The sequence below is a fragment of the Lygodium microphyllum genome, chromosome 22, assembly GCF_053477565.2.
Source record: "Lygodium microphyllum isolate KBCC chromosome 22, Lygodium_microphyllum_v1.1.10, whole genome shotgun sequence".
NCBI lineage: Eukaryota > Viridiplantae > Streptophyta > Polypodiopsida > Schizaeales > Lygodiaceae > Lygodium > Lygodium microphyllum.
In genome coordinates this window covers 34,706,614-34,733,510 of record NC_141156.1, presented here as the reverse complement: position 1 = coordinate 34,733,510, position 26,897 = coordinate 34,706,614, and the positions used below count along the sequence as shown (strand labels likewise).

Sequence of the window (26,897 nt, the reverse complement as noted above, 5' to 3'; positions counted from 1 at the left end):
AGTCGTGGCCTGTCCCAAGCACGCGTGTGGCAGGGCGGAACCCTAACAGTGCAGGGGCCTGAGGGTGGAACACAGGGCTGGCAGTCGACGGCAGAGTGGGATAGTCGAGGGCGCAGGGCAGGGGCCTCGCCAGCAGAAACCCTAAGACGCAGGGCGAACGGGCGAAAAACAGGTGCAGAGCCCGCAGCTCAGGCGGGCGAAAGCAGGGCGAGGGACGGCGTCGATGGGCGTACAGGAAGCAGGGTGGGGGGCTCAGCCGCAGGCGACGGGCCTGCGGACGACGACGGCGTCAGAGGCAAGCGACGGGCTGCAGAGGCCGTCGACGGGCCTGCGGGCGACGACGGCTTCAGGGACAGGCAACGGGCCTGCGCGCGACGGCCAGACGGCGGCTTCAAACGGCTACGAGCAGGCGTCGACGACGGGTCACCAGGCAATGGCGACGCTGCAGGCGACCTACCGGATCTCTCTCTCTCTCTCCCTCCCTCCCTCCCTCCCTCCCTCCCTCCCTCCCTCCCTCCCTCTCTCTCTCTCTCTCTCTCTCTCTCTCTCTCTCTCTCTCTCTCTCTCTCTCTCTCTCTCTCTCTCTCTCTCTCTCTCTCTCTCTGTGTGTCTGTGTGTGCCATCACCATTGCCTAATATTAAACCTCCACTGCTCATCAACCACCACACGGTATGGTACCTTTCATACCTAACAACTACGAGACGCATTGCCATACATGACAATTTGTGCCGAACCTTCATATCATACATGGGATTTAGAATTCCACTTGCTATACCTAAATATAATGGGTTTGTATTCGATGCATGGATAAGGATTTGTGTTAAAAATTCCCATATGCACTCCTCGACCAACCAAAGCTATTATCAGGGCAATAAAAACTTGGAAAGAACAAGGATTATTGCCTCACAACTTTCAAGGAATTAACTTGAAGAAGAATAATAAAAAGTACTCGATTCCTTATTGCAGGACAAGGAATTACAACAATATGCTTCTAGATACAAGATTTATATAATGGTGTTTACAACAAGGCTAGATCCTTGATACAAGACAATATCTTGATACAAGACTACATTAAATACAACACAAGAACTAGTGATAAATCGCTTGAATGAGAACTAGGGAGGACTTACCAAGGGGATCGTAATCAAGAACTACTGGGAAGGATAACTAGTCAACCAGATAATCTTTCAATCAATTTGATGCAAGGTGTGAGGGTTCCATAACAACCACCTCCGACAGTAGCTAGTGGTGGAGACGGCCGAGCTCCAAGGAGACCAACAGCAGGGGAATACTTTTGCTACAATTGTGGTGAAGAGGAGCATGGTATGTATTTTTGCCCTTATCCAAGAGAAACCACAAAAATGCTCAACCTAGACTACACCAACAACAACCTCCACCTCCTAGAGGTCTCTTGTGTTGGTTGTTCAGACCAATGTTACTCCATTACATATTTTCTATTTATTGCTTATATATCTTAACTATTGGACTCTTGATTGGGGTATTTTGACCACAAGTACCCCAAGAATCTCTCCCTAACTCTCTCTCTTCCTATCCTAGTTCACTCTCATGGCACCTCCATGTGCTTCTACTACTCATGGTATTTTGACTACAAGTACCCCAAGAATCTCTCCGTGACTCTTTCTCTTCCTATCCTAGTTCACTCTCATGGCACCTCCATATACTTCTACTAATGATAAGCTTAAAAGCCTTGACTATCTATGGTCAAATTCAAACCACGATCTCCATTCAATCATTTCTTCTCAAAGTGATGACTATCTAGCTTTGCAACATGCAAGCCGCCCTTCCCAAGGCACATTTGGTGGGTTTGGTTCTTTACAACCTTTCTTCTAGGCTTGATGGTGTGCCCAATGCCTTGAGAGCTCAAACCTGAAGATTCATTGAGCTTTCTGCATATGACATCTATGTTGCTAGAGCATAAACCTACACTAGCTAGAAAAGAGGCTGCCATCTCAAGCTAGCAACCTCCATGTTTGAGTCTCAACAACTATAGAGAAGGATGAGAAGAAGAAGAAGAAGGTGAACTGCTCCTATGGCAAGAAGGGGAATCTCTTGAATGTTTTCAAGAGGCTACCAACTCAGCAAAAGAAGAAAATGAAATCAGGCAAGGATAAATCTGATTCTTCATCATTCTCATGCGTTGACTCCAATTGGACAGCTAAGGCTATAGTGACCAAGGAATCAATTTTCTCCCCCTGGTGATATTGTCATCCCTCACAAGTTACCAAGCCGGTGGTGGTGGGTCTTGCCGATCTCACCTATATCTTTATGCTCTAGACCACAAGGGAGGCTTTCTACATGCATCACATTAGTTTGGTGGTTCAAATCCTAGAGTTGGTGTGAGTTTCAAGTCCATGAAGGGAGGTCTTGATAGTGAGCGGTTCTTCTCACATGGAGGGACACTTCAATTGTTTTGTCAGAGGAGGGAAATCCTTAGTCATGATGTGCTTTCGCAAGCCTATTCACAACACACAAGATTCAACGACCCCTTTCTATGATCAAGGATCAAGTATGATTGACATCAACACAACGTCTTTTTGAGACACCTTACCCATGGCTTGATCATTGATGGCTTGGGTATGCATGGTCCTATTTAATTGCCATTGTTTGCATGTGTATGTTGTAACAAGCTTTTAGCAAATCATTGTTGTGGTACTTCTTGGGAGTAGAATCTCATTGTTAGGTTCCTTTGATGCAAGATACATATGGGGTTTGACTCACCCCAATCTCTGGTAAGCCACAAACCTCTAGTGAGCCACTAACCATACAGCCACAAGCCGCCTTCTAAAGACACTCATAGTTGAGGAGACAAAACTAAGCATCCCAAAGCTCAAACTAAGATTAAGAGAAAAAACACATGGATATAGTGGTTGTGTCCTTCAGCTTGCAAACATCACATTCCTCTCATCACAGTTACCTGGAACGGGAATGGGAACGGACACCCTTGAAACGGGGGGAACGTCCAAGGTGGGGGAACGAGAATGGGGGAAATGGCACGTCTTAAGTGCCCCAAATATGCTCTGCATTACCCACGTTGCCCCAACGAATGTCCCTCTAATTGTCCCAATACCCCTTAGTGCTCCAAATTGACCCAAATGTCCCAAAATTGACTAGATTACCCCCATACCTCCAAATTGCTCTGAATTGCCCCAATTATCCCAGTTTCCCTTGAAATTAGACAACGTAAATGGATGATTACCTTGGAATTGAGAATAGGCTGAAATTTGATTGTGATTTGCAAGAGTTCATAATGCATCAAATTTGAACTTTGCATGGACTCCTCATTGGCTTGTGGGCTGTCTTGACACTTTGAATATTCAATGAGAGAGAGAGATTAGTGTGTGCACATTAGGCGATGGAGATGGGTGAACATGTGGTAAAAGTGTGCTACAAGCAAAAAGAAAAATGAAAAAAAATGTAATTTTTCGGTCAATCAGCTTGCAACGGCTATTCCACAGGGGAAACGATAGGGAACAGTAGGGAACGGCCTTGGGAACGGCAAGGAACGTTCCCTGTCCGTTTCGCCTCCTCAAGAACGTGTTAGGCCGTTCCTACAAACCGGAACGGCCGTTCCCTGTTTCTATGCCTCTCGTACTTGGCACACCACATTTCTCATCTAGCATCACAAATCTAAGATAACTCAGCATCAAACTCCACCATAAGCCCTAGTCCACAAATCTTGCTCATCAATAAGAGATGGAAGAGAAAATCGAGCACATAAGGGACCTTCAATGTAAAGGTACCAACAAGTATTGAGAATGATCTAAATCTCATCGACATCACAAATTGGAACAAAAGAGTTATTGCCACTAGAGACTTTGCCTTGGATAATACGCAAGTGATCACTGCCTTCTTTGAATGGGGACATGTGGCAAGAAGCAGCACTATCCACAATCCATTCGCAAGTCGTTGGTACCATTAGCATCGCATCATGTGATGAAGATGCCTCTAGCACTTCCAAGCAAAGAAACATCGATGATGTGAGAGCACTAGCTACTCAAAAAGGAGCAAATTCCTTCTTGGAATGCTACCACAATCCACAATCCATTCGCAAGTCGTTGGTACCATCAGCATCACATCATGTGATGAAGATGTCTCTAGCACTTCACTTCCAAGCAAAGAAATGTCGATGATGATTCTCCAACCTCAAATGAAGGCAATGCAATGCCAATTAGCTCGGCTTCAGACTCCCCATTTACCATTTGTGCCTATAGCATGAGGACATTGTCTCTTCAATTCCAACCTTAACCCTTTAAAACGGAGAACAAGAAATGTGATGTGGTAGACATCAATTCATGGCTAGCTAAATAGACAGCATATTTTGATTTGTCTCAGTGCGATAATGCTCAATACATCGAGCAAATACAAATCATGTTACACAGGAAGTCATACACTTGGTTGGCAAGCTTACACCCTAAGCCAATAACTCAATCCGTTATTCAGAAACATTCACAACAAATGATCGGATTGAAAATCTTCGAAAATTATGTGAGCTTAATATGCAAAAGAAAAGCTTGGATACATACTGGCAAGAATTTAAAGATTTATTACATAACACAAAAGCCTTCGATGATCCTCAAGCGTTGCTCTATATGCAATACATTTTTGTATTGCCGCCAGACTACGAGAATGAGATGCTCCACAATCCTCTTCACTCTCTCGAGGATGTCTACATGTATGCAAAGGATTTTGATAATACTTTAGCTGCAAGTAGGAACAGCCAATCGATTGGAGTTTCCATCGTGCTACCTCAATCTTTAAGTCAAAGAAATCATCTACCTCGACAGCAACTCGTAGGTTGACTTCGAAGTCACCCAAGAAAAATAAGACAAACATAAGAAGAAAAATAAAGACAAACATAAGGTCACTTCCAGCGAGTATCACTCAAAAGTACATTGTTTCATCTACCATTAAATGGGTCATTTTCATGGTGATCGTGAGTATCCCCAAGACAAAAAATAAACTCTACTTTCGAGATCTCCTGAAATTTTATTTTAAAAACACTATTAATGCTAGCAATAGCAACAATATACCCATTAATAAAATTATTTTTAGCCCACACGATCTTTTAAAGATCGTAGGGCGTATAAATGGCCAAGACATTACAGTTTTATTTGATAATGATTCTACACATAATTTTATTTCCTCTCACTTGATGCAAACTATGATTCCACACGGTACTCACTAATCAAGTTCATCGTATTCGATATGCAGACGGCTCTACAATGGATCCTCAGATCCAATGGTGCCAAACTTGGATATTTCCATTTAACCGTACCATCAAATCATGGATTTCTAACTTATGAGCCTTGACCATGTGGATATCAATCTTGGCATGCCATGGTCCTTTCAAAAATACTCCTCAGTATATATTGATTATAAAAACCATGTGCTTTCTTTTCAATATGATGGATATCATTCTTGGCATGCCATGGCCCTTTGAAAAATACTCCTCCTTGTATATTGATTATAGAAATCAAGTACTTTCCTTTTAGTATGATGGTCATTTCTATTATTGCTATTTATATTTATTTCCTTGAAAAAATTTAATCGTTTGATAATAAATGTGTTTTGATTTCCTTTAATAATAAACTTCATATAAGTTCAAATGTAAGTAAGAATTTGGATCCAATATTACATGAGCACGCTGATGTTTTTCCATCTAAGTTACACGATGACGAACTTTCACTGTCTCACAAAACATTAGGCCATCGGATTGAAACCTTGCCCAATAGCCATCTCGTCTCTCGATAACCTTATACATTTAGCCCCAAAGAGAACAAGATAGCTACACAACTTCAATACTGTTTGGCTAAGGGTTATGTTGAGCCGAGTAAATCCCCATGGGAAATACATGTCCTTCTCGTCAAAAAGGATGGCATGATACGATTTTCTCTCAATTACAAGAGTCTTAATAAGGCGACCATCAAGAATAAATGTTCGTTGCCAAGGATGAATGGTCTTATAGATCAATTTTCTGATATGCACTATCTCAGCAAAATCAATCTAAGATCCGAATACCATCAACTATGGATAGCTTCGGAGGATGTTCCAAAAACTGTTTTTCGAGCACGATATGGACATTATCACTTTTTTTGTTCCACCTTTTGGGTTGATCAATGCCCTTGTAACTTTCCGACAAATAATAAATGATTAATTTCATATATATCTAGGAAAGTGGATAGTCATTTTTCTCCATGACATCCTCATTTATAGTAAGACGGTGGAGGAGCATGCATTTCTTGAGACGAAAGCAATTGTTTGCTAAACTATCCAAGTGCAAATTCTTTCACACGAAGCTGTTACAACTTGGTCATGTCATTTCGATTGATGGTATCCAAACTAATCCCAAAAAGATACAAGTAGTACTGGATTAGTTTATTCGGGGATCCATAAAGTAAGTAAAATCTTTTTTAGATTAATAGGATTTTTTCGAAAATTCATAATGGACTAATAATCATATTGTTAAATCCTCAACACTTTTGCTTAAGGGTATCCTAAGCAAGAAGAGACACATTAGTCAGCTCGTTGTTTGAACTAGTAAACTTAATCAATCTTTTTAAACATTGAAACAGCTTATAACCATTGCGGTGATATTGTAGATTATCTGTCACAGTGACATGAAATTTTGAGATACTCTAATCTTGTCAATAACATTTGATAAAGATATTAATCAAACGAGCAAGGTACTTATGCACATGTGATACATATGGTAGTTATTTCACAGTAACAGACCAAGGACCTTGAGGGTGAAGTAGATGTCAAAGGCAAGGTTGTAAGAAGTTATGACTAACAGGTGCTACATGGCATCTCATGTCTGATTTGAAACTAGACCAATTTAATGGCCAATAATATCAATTGTGGCATTACAGACTAGGCATTAATTAATTACTTAATGCCGGTCTAAGTGCTAATAACTACTCAAGGATACTTGGAAGACAAATTAGCCTAGTTAATTTAATTATTGACTAGTGATATTAATTTTTCGAGCACTAGAATAATTATTAAATTAGTATTTAAAATTGCTATTTTGAAAATTAGTTAATAAGCTCGATAATACTCAAAAATGGGATTAGATGAGTGTCACTTGGCAAAACTTACATGTGCAAATGGAAAAAACGTTTTTAGGGTCTCATGGAAGTCTATTCCAACTATTGTCAGAGAAAAGGAGACTATCAAAGAGCAAGGAGAGGCTGCTGATGTGATTTGCAACCAACAAGGATCAATCCTACAGGATGTGACACCTACTTCAGGCCCTTTAAGAACATGTGACGATAGGCCAAGATCCTTATGCTGCAAATGATAGCATAAAGACAAGGCAGCAGTCTTTCTGGTGGTCCTAAGTTATAGTTGATAGCTTCCATGGCTGTTTGAGCAAGACAGCAACAGCTTTTCCATGTTTCTTGCAATGAAAGTCGGAAATTTCTCTCTCTCCAGCATTATCTCATCCCCCGACCATTTCTTGAAGTTATCTCAACATTTTCCAACAATCTAAGCAATCATAAAAAGAGATTTCAGTAAATCTCTATTGTTAACCCTAATTTATAGTAAAAATTGGGATTTTGACAGTTACCTTGGAATGTGTGCTCAAAATTGAGGGCTTAGAGCTTGAACTCTAGCAACTAAAATTGAGGAATATCAAGAAGATTCAAAAGACAACCAACCAATATCAGATTTAGGGCTGAAATTGTCTTTCAAGGAGTAGGGTGAAGCCCAATCCCCAAGCAAAACCAAGGGGCAATTTGGTTTGGAGACTTGCAGGCCAATTTTGACAGCAAGAGGTACTTGGATTAGCTAAGAGATCAGACGATCTTAGTTGTACTCCTATTTGCAATATAAGATTAAAAAATACCGCAACATGCGCCAATTTTGGAAAAAATAGGATGTTCAGCGTCCGAGATTAAAGTAGTAAAGTGTGCATTTTCTGTTTACGTGAATTTTCTGCTTGCTGTAATTAGTGCTTAATCTATTTATCACCCTATCCGAGTACAAGTGATTATACTTTAGATGCTATCATTTAGCAAGATCGCCGACCTTTTGCGTTCATGAGTCGTAAGCTCGCTCATGCCCAAACACATTATACCACCCAAGAGAAGGAACTATTGATAGTCATCCACACACTTAAAAGTATAGTGTCATTATTTATACAGCGCCCAGTTTATTATTTGGACCAACCACCACCCATTGAAATACCTATGTAATCAACCCATTCTTCGTGGCCACAAGGCAAGATGAACAAAGCTTTTGCAAGAGTTTGACTTTGAAATTCACTATAAGAATGGTACATCTAATATGGTTATTGATACTCTTAGTAGAATTCTTGAAGTCAAAACCTTGTCCTTCTTCAAAATCTTGACATATTTCTATCTTTCTCTTAAAGGGCATTGCCAAAGCAATCTTCACTTTGTCAAGATTTGGCAACTAGTTCAGGAGGGATCTAGGAGCCCACCAAGCTTAGGAGGTCCACACACTCAAAGGCTATCTACTAAAAGAGAGAGATTACAGAAAAGTATTCCGTTCGAAATGGATTACTTTTTAAACAAGGCAAAGTCAATGTGTGTAATGATGCGGATATCCGCAAAAAAAAAAAAAAAAAAAAAAAAAACACAAATGACATGACTCGTTGCTAGCCACATATTAAAACTATGCTTGAGTCTTATGTGCCTGAGTGTCCATAGTGTCAACTTAACAAAGTTGAATGGCACAAACAAGCGGGGATGTTGCATCCTTTATAAATCCCTAATAGAAAATGGAGTAGCATTTCTATGGATTTTATAATAGCATTGTCCCATAAGAATCGAGGTCATGATACAATCTGGGTTGTGGTCGGCTAATTGACGAAAATCGGTTCGATTCATTCCTACAAAGACAATTGTGAAAAGCCATAAGTTGATTGGTATCTTTGTCGAACAACTTTATAGACTTAATGGTTTGCCCGATAAAATAGTAAATGACCGAGAACCTAAGTTCAGTAGCCATTTCTAGCAAGCAGTCTTTTAAAAGTTGAAAACTCAATTGTCCTTATCATCCTCAGAACATCAAAAATCAAAGGGCAGACCAAATGGACAAATCAAACCATGAAGGGCATGCTTCATGTGCATGTCTCCCATAAGTGTCAGTTGGTGACACTAGAGAAGTAGTGTTTAATGGTACCTAATGCCAATCTGATGGTTAAAGATGACACAGAGATACCCAAGAATGAAAGTTGCCTAGCCAATTTAATTATTGGCCTGTCATATTATTTTTCAAGGCATCCAAATAATTATTAAATTAATTTTCAATATTTAAAGGCTGAAAATTAATATTTAATTATGAAAAATGCTAGAAAAACCATTTTTGGGAACGCTGCAACTTATCAAAAATGCCCGTACAAGACTGAAAAACGTCTTTAGAGACTAGAGAGAGGCATTTTTAGTGTATTCAGCCTGCAAGAGAGAGGGAGGAGAGGCTGTTGGTCTGATTTGCGGCCATTGGAGGACCTTCAGAGACAACCAAGAACAAAAGAGACCAATCAACAACAAATGACAGCATCTATAGGCTATTGAGACAGAGCAGCAGCAATAAATAACTATTTTTCTTCAGTTCTTTGCATTTACATGCTACGGTGGCAAGGCAATAGCTGTATTTGACTGATTTTCTGTCATTCTTCATAACAAAACTCTAAATTTTCTCTCTCTACAGCTTTCCCTCTCATCTCCCAACCATTTAAGATCTCAGCATTTAGACCCTTAGAGGTTGAGAAATTTCAGATTTCTCTGTTGTAAATCCCAATCTGCAACAGAAATTAGGGTTTAGCAATAGCCTCGAGAAGCGTGTCAAACATTGAAAGCTGATTTTAGCCTATTCAAGTGGAGGGACCAGAAAATAATTGAACTTGGAGCATTTTCCATCTCCATCAAAGCGGGTGAAGTCAATTGATTGCCCAAATCAAGGGACAAATCAAATAAAAGACTTGTTGGTGGTTTTGAACAACAAGGGGAGTTGGAATACCGAAAGGGATTGGGAGAATCCCATTGTAAATCAACTTCTTCTTCAATAAAGCTAAGAAATACCGAAAGGGGGAGCCAATTTTGGGGCCAACCGGGTGTATATTGTCCAAGATCAATAGGTAAATTTGTATTTTTAGATTTTCATTGATTGTTTGCTACTGTAATTAAGTTATGATCAGGGATTTACCACCCATTCACGGAAGGAAGACTGGTTACATTCCACGTGAGTCATCTAAAAGAATGAATGGGACAAGATGAGTAGATTGTTTCGATTGAGAAAGTTCCGTGGCTTGAGAATGCCGCTCATTATCTTCCACTTAATCCTATATTGATTCTTGATATTAGGACTAAACAATCTCGACAAACCGTTTATCCGAAGTATTTGGTCAAATGGAAAAACCACCCAAAGACGAAGGCTACTTAGGAGTTGATACACTCATTGAAGAGTCGTTTTTCTCGCTTCATTCCTGAGGATATACCAAGGACAGCAATCATTAATAAGAGGGAAAGTGTTATATCCTTGCACATCCGAATGGGCGCTATAGCATTGGTCACAGTAGTTACAAAGTGACTCAGTGTGAATGCACAAAGGACACTTCATGGTTAGGGTAGCCAAGTCTTATTTGTAAAACTCAAGGCTTTATTTTGCATGTTCATTGTGTGATCACCACTCTTAGGCTCTTGGCCCGTTGGTCAACGCATCCATGCATCAAGATGGTGTGGGCTAGTAGTATGGAACGTTAACCCTTGGGATGTGATCGTGGCCTAAAGTAATGCTAGCTTCCAAGGTCGAGGGTGAGCCCATTTGGCTCTATGGCTAGGAGGTGAGTCTGATGTCCAATCTCTTTTATGTCAAGTTTTCGCTTGTGTGGTGTCTCGTGCGCAAATTGGATCGAGAGGGAAACGTTTCACCACCCTTGCCCACCTTCCCATTGCCCGTGCAAATGTTTCACTAACACTTTGATCAACGGCTATGCAGCTCATGATCAAACTAATCCCATCAACCCTTACCATGAGCTCCACGAGTTTAAAATCACTTAGAGGAATGACTTGACAGTCAATTTGGCTGAGCATTGATCCTCACTCATTGAATTTGCTACCATTGCCTATCCAATGTTCAAGGATGCCCAAGTCACTCTATCCTTGTACAAGTTATCACCAAAAATACGACAATTTTAAGCAACGAACCATATCTCACTCTCAATTATCCACATCCAAAGAGTTTTTAGAGTCAATTATTGTGTTTCAAGTGTCAACTATTGTGTCTTGCAAGGTTTTTTGACAAGTTCAAAAGAATTCTTGCTTACTATCCTTAGAGCAAGTCTTGGTTTCCACCCCTCAAAACGGGCAAAGAAATGGCCCAATGGGAAGATGTATCTTGTCAAAAGGCAAGCCACTTAACTACAAGTATCATTAAAAAGCAAGGGCATCCCACCCAAATCTTCAGGCTCTACTCTTCCTAGGATCCTCAAGCTCACCAAGAGAGGGTACACTACACCTCCTTACCAACGAAAAGGAGATCATACTCTTGCACATGCAGCTCAAGTTAGTCCTAATGATCACTAGAGACACATCAATCACATGACCTATGCACAACCCCTTGAACCAACCCTCTTCTCAGCACTAAAAGGGTTGTCTGACTACTCTATCTCTAATCCAATGAATAGAATTCATTCCTCAAACACAACTTGTCTCCGCTAGGTGTATGCAAGCTATGTCCTTTATCTCTACTTATGAGTTGCCATCTACCTCATGTGTGTAGCCAAATGCCACCCACGCACTTTCCTACTAGCCCATCCGGTCTAGAGGGTTTTGAGCATAGTATCACTCTTGGTTCAAATGTCTAACACTAATCGCGATATTACCTTCCTTCCCACCTATGAAACTTAGGATTCATGCACGGCTCACTCCAACTTGCATTCTCTCTTTTGCTCTACATTTCTACTCTCATCATCTTAAATCTTGCTCTTAGAAGCATTTCGGAATCCGTCTCGGGGACGGATTCTCATGATTTCTTTGGGGTTGCTACTGCTGCATTTTGGGATCCCTCTCAAGTATTAAACAGAATAGATTCAAGACCTCTCATTTTGGGATCCCTCTCAACTCACTTTTGCCTTGGTCCTAGAGACGCAAAGATTCAAGACCTCTTGTATCATTCATTCATCTCTATATATCTTCATCTTTATTTCTCAGAACGAAGCAATGCAGAAGTGAATGACCGTGACAAAGAGCGAACAGAGAGAGAAAGAGACAGTGAAACACAGAAAATCTGCAGTGAAGAATGTTGTATAAGGATAAAAATTATACACGGATGCAGAGAAAATATTTGTGTATGTCTCCACCTTGAGGACCTCAATCTCTATCAGCCCTGAGTGCAATCTCTACACCAGCAAGCTGAAATCTGTCAGATACAAGTGTAGAAGTCTGCTGGAAACTCAGCCTTATAAAGGCTGGAAAGAATGCCTCAGAAATGACCTGTAATAACAAGGTTGGCTGCATTGACAGTCCGCAACTGCAGTCGGCAGACAGTCCGATTGCTGCCCAAGGCAATGCTGATGTGGCATGAGATGACTCTCAACATCCCCTCTCAGATCCTGGACAAGGCAACAAACAGAGGGATCTAGAATGTCAATGAAGCAAAGCTTGGGGAAGTGCCGTTGCAAAAAAATCTGCAAGATTGTCTTCAGTTTTACAATATTCCACATCATTGGTCGCATCCAGAAGCTTCTCCCTGATGAAGCGATACTGGATCTCTATGTGCTTTGTTTGGGCATGAAACGGAATTTTGTGCCAAGGCAATGTAACTCTCATTGTTGCACCACAAAATAGTAGAACGAGTCTAGGGGCAGCTAAGCTCCTCCAACAACCACCAAAGCCACACAGTCTCACATGTGGTAGAAGACGAAGCCCGACACTCTTTTATGTCGATCAAAGCTAGATTCAACCATCAACTTTCATGCTCAGAGATCTTCTCTACCTCGTGTTGTTTGAGACATCCACAAGTCTTACGATACTTGTTGTTTTAGACATCCACGAGTCTTATACCACTTGCTATCATACAACCATTCTAGAGCACTGCCTATACGCTCACTTCAGAGGAAGTGTCAGTAGTCTATGGTAAACAAGGGGTAACAAAGAAAAATGCATAGCTATGATGTAAATGTCTCTAGTGATAACTCCAAATCAAATCATTAATATCCTCATGAAGAGCATCCATACATATGTGACTATATTCACAAGTGAAGTTCGCGATGATTATATAATGGCTGGATAGAGTGTTTGGATGGGTGAGGGAAGAGGAGTTATTGGAAAAAAAATGAAAAGAAGAGGCATGGGCTATTTCCTCCAAAGAGTCAAAAAGGTATTCGTTTGCAAAGCACATGCACTCGTCTAATTATAGGCTACCACCTCATCCCATTTCAATCTAGGAGACAATGCCAACAAATATTCAATGCAATCCATAGCCCTCTATCGAAAGCAATTGTATGACAATTAAAATCAAATTAGTGCACTCTTTGCATGTTGTTGCCACATTGAATCTCACCATAGATAGAAATTCTCCTACTCTAAGATACCATGTGATTTCATCAGAAAGCATGTTGAATGGTGATGATATTCCTTGTGCCTCTTGCTCCTCCATAGTGACATGGGACGCGTTTTTTGGAGGGGGTATCACTATGAGAGGGGGTTTTAACATGAGGACATAATTGCACACTAGGGGACATGATGGCAAAAGGACCGAAGCTAGAAAAAGGTTGCCCCATGTCATTGTGTCCTCCTTCCATCTCTATGCATCATCTATGGTTGGCTCCTGTATTGCAAGCAACTATCTAAAATACTCCTCAAAATCAAATGTAGTGCATTTTCTCATTATTGCCACATTGAGTCTCACCACTGACTGAAACTTTCCTAGTCTAAGATATTATGAGATTTCATCAAAAAACAATGTTCTCTCTTGATTATGTTTCCCCTGCCTCTACTGCGCCTTGGTGACATCGGACGAGTTTTGTGGAGAGGGATGAGAAAAAAAGGCAATAACAAGAATTGTTGTCCCTTGTCACCATGAGAGAGTGTTCTAGCATGGGAAGTGACTGGGACAGTATGATAAAAGGATGTGATTGGGATGTGAAGTTAGAAATGGTAGCTCCAAGCCACTATGTCATCCTCCCATCTCTCCGCATCCTTGGTATCTATAGTAAGCACATTTGGAGACATCCTGTGGAAGTAGCACAAAACAATCTATATGGCCCTCACCTCTATGGCTTGGAATCTCACCCATATAAAGATGGGCTCCAAGCCCCTTCAAACAACCCTAATTCTCTATGACCTAGAGGTAGCACATAACAATATATATGGCTTTGATGTATATGACCTAGAGGTAGCACATAACAATATATATGTCTTTGATGTCTATGGCTGTCACAACTCTATAGAAACAGAATTTGTATCCCTTTTCATTAATTTGTCTATATAATGATTTATTGAATTTGTTTCCTTTGCACTAATTAGATATAAAGAAAAGTGCATTGTAGCTGGCCACTGATGAGTGGTCACACGTTATGGTGGACCCTTGAAGTGTGGGCTAGATCCACCAGAACAGACAATTACAATCAACAAGATGGCATGATCATGAAATGCTTGTACAATGTGCATCTATGGGCTGAAAGCTTGAAATGCATATTTCTTTGCATAGGAAAGTCACATGAAGATTCTGATACCGTTTTTGCGATGTACACGGAAAAAGCTTTCATATGACACCCATATTGGGGGGTCCCTAAATTTCAGGAGCCTCGAATTAGCCTAAAAATGCTAGTCCTAAAAAATAGGGATGTCATTCTAAAAATAGTAAATTCTGTAACATGACTGTGCTTACTAAATTTGGTTGTTTCTATTCTTGACAGTATTCAGCCCAAAAAGGAAGGCCATAGAGAAGAGACAAGTGTCAAGACACTTGTCACACAAGTTTCCAAGTGTCCCACCACTTGTAACATCTCATGACATGTGGCTGGACACTTGTCTTGTGCTACTCCACTTTCCCCTTTTGTACTAGCTCTTCCCTCTCCTATAAATAAGAGCTCGTTTTTCTTCATTCAACATCATTTTTCTTTGCTATAAACTCATGTACAGCACCCACAGATAGCCAGAAACTGGCCCCATCCATCCCCATCATCATCCCCCAGTTCTCCATTATCAAATTCCTCCATGTTCCCTCTTCTATCACTGTTGTTTTATAGGACAGCAAGCCTGTAAATTCATTACAGCACCTCCTTCTCGAGCTCTTTCTTCCATTTTAGCAACAAGAAGCAAGCCCTATCCATGTACTGCTGATCAACGATAGAGAAAGGCTGATTTCCCCTCTTTCTTCTCTCATACTGTAAAGAAATCAGTTCTTATCATTGCATAATAGATAATACATGTGTATTTGTACATCTTTGCATGATCTTGTGAGAGTGAGAATTACTTATCCTCACTCTCAGGTTGATTGTAATTGAGCTATTCCCTAAGAGACTTGGGTTGAGCAGAAATACATTCCTTCGGGGGAGGGGCGCTGGTTTTGCCCATCTTCAACCCTCAATCTTGTCTCCATTACTTTTACATTTTCATGGCTGTAATTTTGTGAGTAATTTTCATTTTCAGCTTTAAGTGTTCATTCTCTTTTATATTAAATCTCAAAAACAAGCGAATATCATAATTGTTAAGCATACTACGTTGTTCGGGGCATTTACAATGGCTTGGAGTTTCACCCACATTAAGCTGAACTTTGAGCTCCTACTCACAATGCTAATTCTAATCTAAAACTCTTCTAAATAGGATACCAACTCCACTTGAACCTTCTAGCCTCATCTCCTCTTCATGTACTCCCTCTAAAGGTTAATTTTCACTAGAACTATCTCACACATGGTTGCCCCCTCTCCATTTTCCATATAGTTCTTCGTACAAAAAGAAAATGCTATCATTCTTCTTGCATTCTTCTTGTATGAATTTTGCATGATCTAAATTTGGCTCTAATTTTAAGTACAATGATAATCCATTGAGTACTCCTGTGCTTCCCTTTTCTATGATCGAATCATTTATGGGTGAACCTATTGGACTAGGCTGGACACATGCACGAGTATGTGTTCATACATGCTTGCATGTGTGTTTGTGTGTAAGAGTAAACAAGTTTTTAGAAAATTGGTAGGTCATGTGGCAACGAAATAGAAAATGGGATGGTGGTTGCTAGCAAGTGTGGTGATCCTAGCAAGGTCACTCACAAACTTAAATAGGCCTAATCTGATAGGTGAGAATCAGTATATTGTGTGGCAAACAAATAAATGATGGTGCAATGGCGGCTCGCAAGTGTAGAAATCCTAGCAAGATCACTCAACTTGAATGAGTCTCATTTGAACCTATGACCGAGGTTTAAGCTGGGCTCATTAATAGACAAGCTTGAAGGAGCCAAGCATGCCACAGTACAAGCTAGGCCTCACAACGACAATGATGGGCTCTAATAATGATATCTATTGCATAGGTTAAAACCAATATGCAACGGTGAAGGCAATCGAAACCTGGTAGTGATTGTGATGGGGTGAGAGCAATTGAAACCTTAACTAAGCCTATAAGGGGTCCAAAAAGTGAGTGTGCTTACACATGTAGTAAGTGTTCACAAAGACGTATACAACTAGTAACAAGTTTTCCCACCAAACCAAACACTAAAAATGCTTGCGAAGACATTCAATGGCCATTCAGAACCTTCACCATGGCATCTTCTCACATTGATACTAGGGCACATCACAAGGACCCTTTAGAACATTACCAAGTTAAACATGACAAATGGACATAAAGAACAGGGGACAAAGAACATAAATATAAAATGTATATTGGCTGACACTTTCTCCTTTTGCTTTGAAGCCACTTCTATATTTCTCTCTCTTCATATCTCAGGCATTGCTCAGAAGTCTCCCACAACATAAGACCAGAAGTTGAACATGACAGATGGACTAAGAACACAAGAGACAAAAGGACATCATCATAGGTCATATATCAGCTGACACTTCCTCCTTTTTCTGGGAAGAGACTTCTAAATTTCTGTCTTCCATCTCAGCTTTAGCTCAACAGCCCATAAGACCCAAAGGCATGTTAAACTCTTATAACAAAATAAGTTTGAAGTTATACCCACACATGGCACTGATGTCTGATTGAATCGATTAGCTTTACTAGCTCAACTCTTGAAGAAGTAGAAAGCTCACAAATATTAAGTGTACACACATGCAACTCCAAAAGTTCACAGAAATATCTGAATTTCAACCTACCTTGCTGGGCCTGGTTCAAGTTTGCCTAGGCATCCTATTCTCTGAAGTTGGAGACAATCCCATGAACTCTTGCTTACCAAAGGACTCTGTACCAAGGGCATTGACCCTGCAAATGTAACATTGGTTAACAAAAACATCCTGGTATGCTTGCAGTTTCTACAGCCAAAAAGACAGTTCTGCAGATAGTGAATTTTCACATCAAATTGGTGTACCTTGTAACCTGCCTATTGCCATATAGGATACCATTTTTCCGTGGAATGACCGCAGAAGATCCAAAACCATTGCTTGAAGCCTTGTCAAATTCAACAGTATTCAAATTGGTCAAACCATAAGGTAGCCCATCAGGTCTGGAGCTTAAAACTGTCATTATTCTTTGGCCAGAAGCCTTGCTAGCAAGGTTCAGAGAGACAGTCCGTGCGTGGTTTTGAACTACAGAGCTATCTCCCAATGTGCTTTTTGAAATAGCAACTTGATTCAACTGGCCAGTTCCATTACTTGGAAGTGGGGTAGACAATCTGTCATGCTGAACATTTATGTTTTGCAAATGTGAAAGAACAGGCCCTTGTTTCCCATCTGTCTGCCCTGCAACTGTAACCTTGCGTAATCTTTGTACCTGAGATTGTGCCACAGGAGTGACTGCGACAGTTGGTGGCCAGATTGCCCCAATTGTAGGACCTGCTGCTGCTGCAGCAGCTACCTTGGCCACAGTTGTAGTAGCAGAAATAATAGCATGAGCACCTTCCCTCAGATGGACAAAATCACCATCTATAACAAATAGCTAAAAACAAAAAAAACATCGGTGCATCATCAGAAATTCTTCACCATAAGGAGGTAAGCCTACTCTTATAGATTATAAAGGATCACTTCTACCTCTGGATGAGAGCTGACAAAATCATCTAGACGCCCGTATTGCTTTTTGTAATCATGCCAATGCAAAGGTGCAAGCATTTTTCCAAGACGATTAGGCAGCTGCAATCACATGTTACAAAGATTGTTAGTTGAACAATCACTTGGTACACTCTGTACAATAATCATCACCTTACCGTTGTACTGATCTTGACGCGGCTGCTAGCTTCTGAAGGGATAGCCCGTACAAGGCACGCTAAGAGGGATTTTTCATCCAAAAGAACAGGCTCAGCAACCTTTGTGTTGCTGTCAACAAATGAGGTGTGCTGCAATGTTGCAGACATTACATTTTGAGTGACTTGGCTACTTGATCCATTCTTTTGATTTAAGTCCAGATTGGCAATATATTGAGATGAAGATGATTGTAATCCAGGTATCTGTAAATCCTCAGAGCCAGATACAGACAGTTGATGATGCACAGGTTGTGCTAAGATGTCTCCACCATTTAACTGCTGCATATGATGCAATGAAGACTGCTGAGGCAAGGAATGAAGAACCTTTATTTGTTCATTCTTCACACTTGCCTCAACTGACTGCAAAAGCAGGTTACAAATCATCAGTTGAAGAAGTTATTCAAGACAATACTCAGTAACAAAATAGGAAAATTAAGGCTCAGCATAGACCTGGTGTTCTGCTAGGCTAATTTGTTCATGATATTCTGAAGTATCCACTTCCTGATGTGGTTGTTGTTGCAGTTGCACCTGCTGCTGCTGGTTTGTCTCTTGTTGAGATGCTGATTGTCCATATGGCTCATGAGATTCATCATGGGCATGTTCCTCCTGTGTGTGGCCTAACTGTTGTTCAGACATCTTGCTTGAATCAGGCTGCATTATGTGTCGTCCTGCCTGCAACTGATGTAATGGTGGCTGAATAATAGCATGCTGAGCCGACGTCGGATTATCAGATGGTTGTGAAAACTCCACATGGCTCTTTCTCCCAGGAATGTTCTGATCCACCAACCCAGGCTCCCTAGCTGTCTGCTGCTGAGGCTGCTGCGGAGGAAGTGGTGACTGTTGCAGATTCATTGACCTAGCACCCACTACTATGGGAGACTTAGCTTCAGGGAAGTGACTGTAAATATGCAGTTGCTGTGGATGAGCAAAGCGCTGCAATTGGGAGTTCTGAGGCTGCTGCATTTGTTTGGAATCAGGCTGCATTGACTGCTTACAAATCAAAGAATGTTATGTCAGAATCTGTAAGTATGATTGATGCTGCAGCTATCATCGGTAACCCTGTGAGTAGGTTTGATGTTCAAGCTATCATTGGTAACCCTCTCATATACCTGAGGATGCATTACAGGCAATTGTTGTGTTGGCACAATTACAGAACTGGAAAACTGATTCAAGCCAGACTGGGCAATCTGAGATGGACCAGCTGGTACAGAGCTTGCTATTCCTTGTAACTGTCCAGGAAACTGATGCAGAACAGGTAAGGCACTAGGAGGAAGAACAGGTGCAGTTCCCAACAAAGGAGAGGCTTGCACAGGGACTCCTGGTGCATGGTCTACCTGCTCTTTAATATAAATTGTCAAATCTCCATGATTCACTGAGCGCAATTCAGAATTCACCAAAGATAAAACTCATACTTTACCTGAGAATGTGTGGCAGACACTCCTTTGCCAGCTGCTCTAACAGGTTGATCTGTTACATTTGAATGTGCAACCTCTTTAAGACCAGAAAGTGTAGACTGTTCAGATTTTGTCTCATTCTTATCTGTCGTGTTTCCCTTCAGCAGACGATTTTGTTCTCTCATTTCAGCCATCTCCAGCCGTAGTCTTTGAATTGTTTGAGCATGGAATCTCTCAACATCAGCCAGCTAGTACACCAATTCAATGTTAAGAAGTAGAACATTGCAAAACCTTACCAGAAGTATTGTACGATCATGCATCCATAAAAGGATTGACATGTCAATGTCAATGACAATGACTGGATTGGCATTAGGACGGTTTGATTAACAAATATTCCTTCAACCTCACAGATACACTTAGACTCTTACTGCAAAAACTTAGACAAAAGATACCCTTCACAGTGCACTGTGGTCTGGGCATCCAAACAAATTTAACATTGCCAATGTGGAATAACAGAAGTGTCTTTTGATTGGCTAGCACAAGAGATTGTTATCCATATGTATAACATTTGTATGTTCCATCTTGTTATAATTGTTATAAAGGGTACTTTCGAACATTGCCTACAAGACTTTTGATGGGAATCCTGCATGACTGTTTTTTCTGACATGCTTAGCAAATCAGATCATATAAATCAGGTCTTAGAACTACAGAAGAAAACCAGACGCCTGATGTAAATCTTGCAAAAGTAACATCGCAAATAAGTCACGTGGGCAAACTCACCCAAGAGAGTGATCACAATAGTAACACTCTACAAACAAGGTTTGCAGGTTAACAAGGCATTGCTTAGACCAAGATGCACACCAAGGATGCTGGCACCAAAGAAAAGACACTAGTATGTTTTTAAGCAGGTTAATACTACACGGTGGTGGTTTTGCGCATAGATAACTTGATCGCTTCAGACCTGAAATGCTACAGCAGTTGGGAGTTGATGAGTTTTGGGAATGAGATGAGTTGTGACAGATCTAGAGATTATGCATTAAAAGAAACCTGATATGTTCTTGATCTCTCAACAAACAAGGCTATCAACGAATAAGGTGGAGCCACCCACAGAAGTGGGAGTAAAGATTTCAGTTGGTTACACTCTTGAAGATCAGCCAGTATTGGAAATGTGTGGGAGTTTTGCAAACACTAGCCTAGACCTCAATTAGTACGCAATAGAAGTCCTAATTATGATGTGATATCAAAATCTCAAAAGAACAACTGGCAAGCAGGAATGTGGGTGTTCAAGCATTTGAGAAGTATATTTAATGATGGCACTGCTTATCGGGCAGAGCTTAGTGGGATATTAAGACTTGACCGAGTTAACTGTGATTCCATGAAATCTATAGCTGAATAGTGCTTCTCAACTTCGATAGAGACTCCTCTCGAGGATCAGCATGTCTATACATGTATAAACCAGCACCTTAGCAAAAAACTTATATATGTCCCCCATCAAGGAAACAAGTCCCCCAATGTTTGAGAGAGTAAGGCAAGAGCACCTTAGGTAGCAGTTTTATAGTCCCACTTTCCAAGAATCCCAGCCAGGGCTTTTCTCATTGGAGTATATTCTCCAAAACGCCATCCACCTCATCCTCATTAATACCCGCTTACAAAGGCACAGCTATATGGGAAAAATCTGATCTCTGACCAAATGATAAAACATAGAGCAAGCAATCAACCCTCTCAAAGGCATGCAATTGGGGCACAAGTAAGTTCATTAAAAAATATTTTAAGTATCTGCACAATGGTTTGTGTGATCTATGACCATCTGATCCCAGGAATTTTGCAACCCCACAACAATCTGCTTGGCAAAAGAATCATGTGTGCTGCAATAAAACTCGTGTGCTTACTGTCAGGCAAACCCTTAGTCAATGATGCAAACTTAACCTATAGATAGGATTGCAGCTGAAAATGTTGAAAAATAATTGCCACATGAAGAAATGTAGAAAGCAAGATATGATTGTTGAGAGTGTGAAGTAAAAGCGAATCCACTGATAATAATTGCTCCGCTGCCTCCAACCTCTGCCTAGTAAGAAGCAGCTCTAGCACCATGGAGGGCAAGCAAAAACTGATCTAGAAGCTGGCATACATAACCATCACAGACATCATGTTCAATAATGAAGAGTTAAAACACGATGGCAGCTTGCACAAATAACATTGGATGAGGTGCACATTTTGTCTCAGCATTGTAGATTACACAAGAAACTGATCAAAAAGGGCATGCAGCCAATGAACCGCAATTTTCAGCACCTTTGGTAACAAAGAATCATCATGCACAGCATAGATGCAATCTAGCCTACTCCAACTGCCCAAATATTCAGAAGAGTAAAAAGGTATAGCCCATCTCTAAAGGACATAGCCATGGCCATAGATCTCTCTCTTTTTTCATATAGCACACACACACACACACTCTTTTTTTTCGTAAACACACACACACACACACATACTCTCTCTCTCTCTCTCTCTCTCTCTCTCTCTCTCTCTCTCTCACAATAAGTTTGAATTAATGAGATTAAAGATTTACAAAGGACCTTTTGACCAACCAAGTGGACTCAAAGACACGTAACAAACACACGTGGAGCCCAAAAGATAAAAAACAAAGCTACAATAACAAAAGAAGGGGATCATAAGGCAGGCACAACCAAGGTGGTGTGGATGATAGCCATCCACAAGGCAACCACCTCTCTAAGATTCACACTTGCAAAAACCATAGAACTACCTACCCACAATAACAAACCCTAACATGACCCAAGTGACGATGAAGCCTTTACCCAAACACTTCAATTCATCCATGATAACTTAGACCTAGGAGAGATATCTTGGGATAATACTAATATCCATATCATTGTATTAGATCCATGGTGCTTTTTTTAGCATTTTCTGTTCTTTATTCTTTACCAGCTAGATTCTTCCTTTTCAATTATGGCTTCTTTATTCTACTTTGGAAACATGACATTTCCTTCAACTTCAGATGTATCTATTTTTGTCTCATAGGCTGAATTGGCCTTCTGTAGACAGTAACCAACCCTTTCTCTCTCTCTCTCTCTCTGCCACAAGTCATTTGATTGCACGATAACATTTTTGGATCAGCAAAGAGAAGGATTCGCCCATGGGGAATGAAAAGATAGCATGCACATGAGGGCTAGCAGCAACTTGACCATTTGTGGATGCACATTGATCAGGTGGGTAGCTCTGAGGTATTGTAAACAGCACATATTTCTGTGCACCAGTGCTTTCTAGTCAGCTCCACATTTGTGATAGGAACAGTGGATAGAGCCAAGAGAATACACTTAACAGATTCTGGAGTGGTAGCTCAGTGAATTTGGAGCCAAATTAGTGACTATTTGCTGTTACGTTTTTAGGGTTTGCATGCTCATGCTCCTAGCACATTGCAAGAAAACTGCAGTTGACAAGAAATCTGTACACCGATTGAGCAACACTCTAAAGATTAGGCTGATCCTTGCAGATCTGAGCTGCTTTGTGCTGAATTTGACATTGTATGTGGATGCGCAGCAGTAAGTGAGCATGGATGCACTGTTCTCAGGTTATGGAATAAGTTTCCAGTAACATGCTAAATGGATTTGCATGTGAGCACTTGTCAGAGGGCATTTGGGTCAGTTTGTTCACCATGCAAAGTGCCAATCTTTGTGACAAGAACTGTGTGTCCATCTTCTACCCTCATCTCAACAACTGAATGGACTTCAACACAGGCTCCTTCGACTGTATGTAGCACCCTAACCTTCTAGCTCATACAAATATTGCCAAACAACAAGGAATTGAAAATGAGCATGCAAGGCTACCTAAAAGCTAAGACCCAAACTAATCGATTGCTTGATTGAAGAAGAAACTAGAAACAGACATCAACAAAACAAACACAAAAATGGAAGGGGCCTCCAACCAAAGATACCACATCAAAGGTGGAAATCATAAACAACTCCCAATTTATGACAATTCACACAAAAGAGACAAAAATACACATGATAACTAATAGCAAAACTCCTATGACAAGATTAAAAAACTTAAGGCCCTTGCTCAACCTAGACCACTCATGTAAGTTACAGGAAGTGCATATTTGTCTTTTCTATAAACCAGGTTGTAAGATTCAATACACAATTTTTTGGTAACACAATGCATATTTAGCACAGGATTGGAGTACTGTACGGTTGCCTACAGAAGCCAACAATGTTGATAAAATATACCATGGTCCATGATAAAACATGAAAATTGAAATACCTTACCTGCCTTTGATGACCTAGCCAAAGTTGATTTATTTGATCAGTACGATCTCGAAGTTCAGCATGCAATGTGTTGTTTGCACTAGCATGATAAGCATCAAGCTCTTGTGCACGTTGAATCCAAGTCTGAGCCTCCCTTAACTGTTCGTCTTTATATATCAAGGCATCTTGAGCATTACGCCTCTGCAAATAAATGGTATGATGGAATTATATATGTTAAGTAATGACCAAAAAGGTCAAGAGGGTAAATAGGAATCGTTCATGTCACTAGCTCACATTCAGAAAGGATCATTAAACAGACATAGAACCTTCATCACTTAACACTCTTTTTATGGAGATCCTGAAAGATTCTTAAAGGCTTCAATTTTCTGAAGAGCAATTAATTTGATGCAGCAATCATCAATGGGCACCTTCATGCTCTCTACTGTAGATCGGCAGATCAATGAGTTCTTTTTTTGGGGTTTTTTTAATGGTTTTTATTGATTGTAAAACTGTTAACTAATCCAATCTATTTGAAACAACAAATTATCTTCAAACTAGTTCTTCGATCAATGAGTTCTTTTTTTGGGGTTTTTTTAATGGTTTTTATTGATTGTAAAACTGTTAACTAATCCAATCTATTTGAAACAACAAATTATCTTCAAACTAGTTCTTCACAAACCTTATTTCCCCCTCTATCCTATCATAGCCTAATCTAGTCGCATAGATTTCCCCGCTCAGGAAATCAGATCCTCACCTCTCAATCCCAATCCCAAGCGCTCAAACCTCACATTCCACTGCACGGCACCGGTGCAAGCGTCTCAGAGCAATTGATTCCGTCCATGTCCTGGCAACAGAACCAAAAATGTCGAGCTACACACAATATGTGGGACTTGGATGGAACTCCTATTATTTTAGGAGCTTCAATGCTCAATGTCTTTGCACGTAGAACTATACAGACACCAACAACATTGGCAGAAACATGTACGTTACAGACACAAATGCCTTTAATATGCAGATAGCACCGACTTTCCAGCAAAACTTCCAATGTCTCTCACTTTAACAAAGTGTACCTTTCCATTCCTTATCATGTTTGCAATCCAAGCATTTGCTACATACTATCTTCCTCAGTATTTCTAGCACCTGGGCTCACCATTGATCCTCACTTTCACAAGAATTAACATGTCGCATCATTGCCAAAAAGAACCCCTCCTTAAAGAAGTCAGTCCCCAGCTTGAAATTACAGATCTGCACAGGTGAGAAAGGACATCTATGGTAAACTTAAAAACACCATTAACTGTAAGTCTGTAGGTAAGCAATTTGCTCAAAGCAAGTGCAGCTGAGGTCTAGACAAACTCAAACTGAATGAGAGAGAAACAAATTCAATGCTTTACAAACTAAAGCAACTGTCAGCAAGCAACCAAAATGCAGCAGCTCTCAGTTGCTAAAACCTAGGCAGAAGATTTGGCTCGTTTGAGCCACAAATAGACTGTTGAGATACCAAAGTCATTAAGTTCATTGTTTTCCATTAATTCCTATTTCGGTTTCCATTTACAGCCCCAAAAAGGCTCATTTGTATCACATATTAATGTCTCGACACCATCGAGAGAGCCAAGACACCACCCTAGACAGTTTAGTGACTCATGCCTATAAATAGGGCATGGGCATTCCTCACTTTACACTTCACTCTCTCACCCTTCAATCAATCTCACTCTTCACCAACTACTCATCACCTTCACCTTTCCAACACTTGGTCGATGCTTCCTGTAGGAGTGGGCTTGTGTGCTGCCTTCTAGAGCTAATTTGCTGCCATCTTGATTCAGCTAGGTGCTGGCCAGCCTACCACCCTGTCAAAAGACCAGATGCCCAACCTGCATTTTCAACCTGGCAACCTGTTTGGCATCATTTCCACTACTGTTTTTGCTGATTTCTCCTCTCTTGACTGGTACACTAGATCATCATCATCATTATTGTGTGTTTCTAGCTCCTCCTGCCACTGCAGCACCCATGAGACAGCTATCAAAAACTTTATGGAGGATGCATTTGTAGGAGATACAAGGTACCTACAGCAAGTTACATTCTTTTTATCAGCCCTAAATAAAATACCAGCATTTTTGAGTTTTCTCCACTCCTAAAGGGCAGCCCAGCAGCCACCTATCTGTAGCCATTTAGATGGAGGGATCTTTACCGGCTTTCTTGCATTTTCATCTTCAATTGGCTGCATAGTGGTCATCTTGACAACAGCCATCATCTTGAAGACGTTTCAGCACATTCTTCATCTCCAACAACTCCTAAGGATCGTGTTTTGCTCCCTCTATTATAGTCCATCACCTTCCAATGCCTACCCACTTCAACGTTCCATGACCAGAGGACTGCATTTTGCTCCCTCCATAGAGCAACTATTTTCCTCATCATCATCGACACCTCAACCTGAAGGACTGTGTTTCGCTCCCTTCACAATGCAAATCCCTTTGAACTGCCACTGCTTGATCAGCCAAAACAATGCAATTATCTTTAAGCTTTGCTCCATTGTATTAGCATGATTCATTCAACATGATTCAGTGTTCATCTTCTTCTTCACTGCTTCTGAGTTTCTTTGGCTTAGTGTTTGTCGCACACTCTATATTTCTCCTTGCAAACCCTACCATTTCTCAACATGTTATTACAGCATGTCATTCCATCTTTTGACATGGTGTCATAATAGAGATGCTTCAAGAGCTAAAGATCCTCACTCTATATTGAGGCAAAGAAAGGTCATGGAATTGCTAATACTTTGAAATTTTAGATTATTTATTTCCACTGCATCATTGGGAATATCATTCTCTTCTTCTTCCTCCCACCCTTCATTTAGAGGTTGAACACATCGATGCT

The 26,897-nt window shown here is 40.6% G+C and overlaps 1 protein-coding gene across 7 annotated transcripts in view; it reads right to left on the bottom strand.

The window, feature by feature from the left end:
- The window catches only part of LOC148017018 (RNA polymerase II degradation factor), a 149,688-nt gene that overhangs the window by 63,772 nt on the left and 59,019 nt on the right, over positions 1-26,897 (bottom strand). For all 7 annotated transcript variants that reach the window (XR_015687928.1, XR_015687930.1, XR_015687929.1 and 4 more), the window contains 8 exons: positions 24,051-24,230; positions 19,797-20,021; positions 19,489-19,713; positions 18,830-19,366; positions 18,344-18,739; positions 18,171-18,269; positions 17,513-18,078; positions 17,301-17,406 (listed from right to left, as the gene is read on the bottom strand). Coding sequence is in view for 3 of the 7 variants with exons in the window: in XM_087663289.1 (XP_087519415.1) it covers positions 17,316-17,406; positions 17,513-18,078; positions 18,171-18,269; positions 18,344-18,739; positions 18,830-19,366; positions 19,489-19,713; positions 19,797-20,021; positions 24,051-24,230 (2,319 nt within the window). In the remaining 4 variants the exon portion in view is untranslated. The remainder of the gene's footprint in view (positions 1-17,300; positions 17,407-17,512; positions 18,079-18,170; positions 18,270-18,343; positions 18,740-18,829; positions 19,367-19,488; positions 19,714-19,796; positions 20,022-24,050; positions 24,231-26,897) is intronic.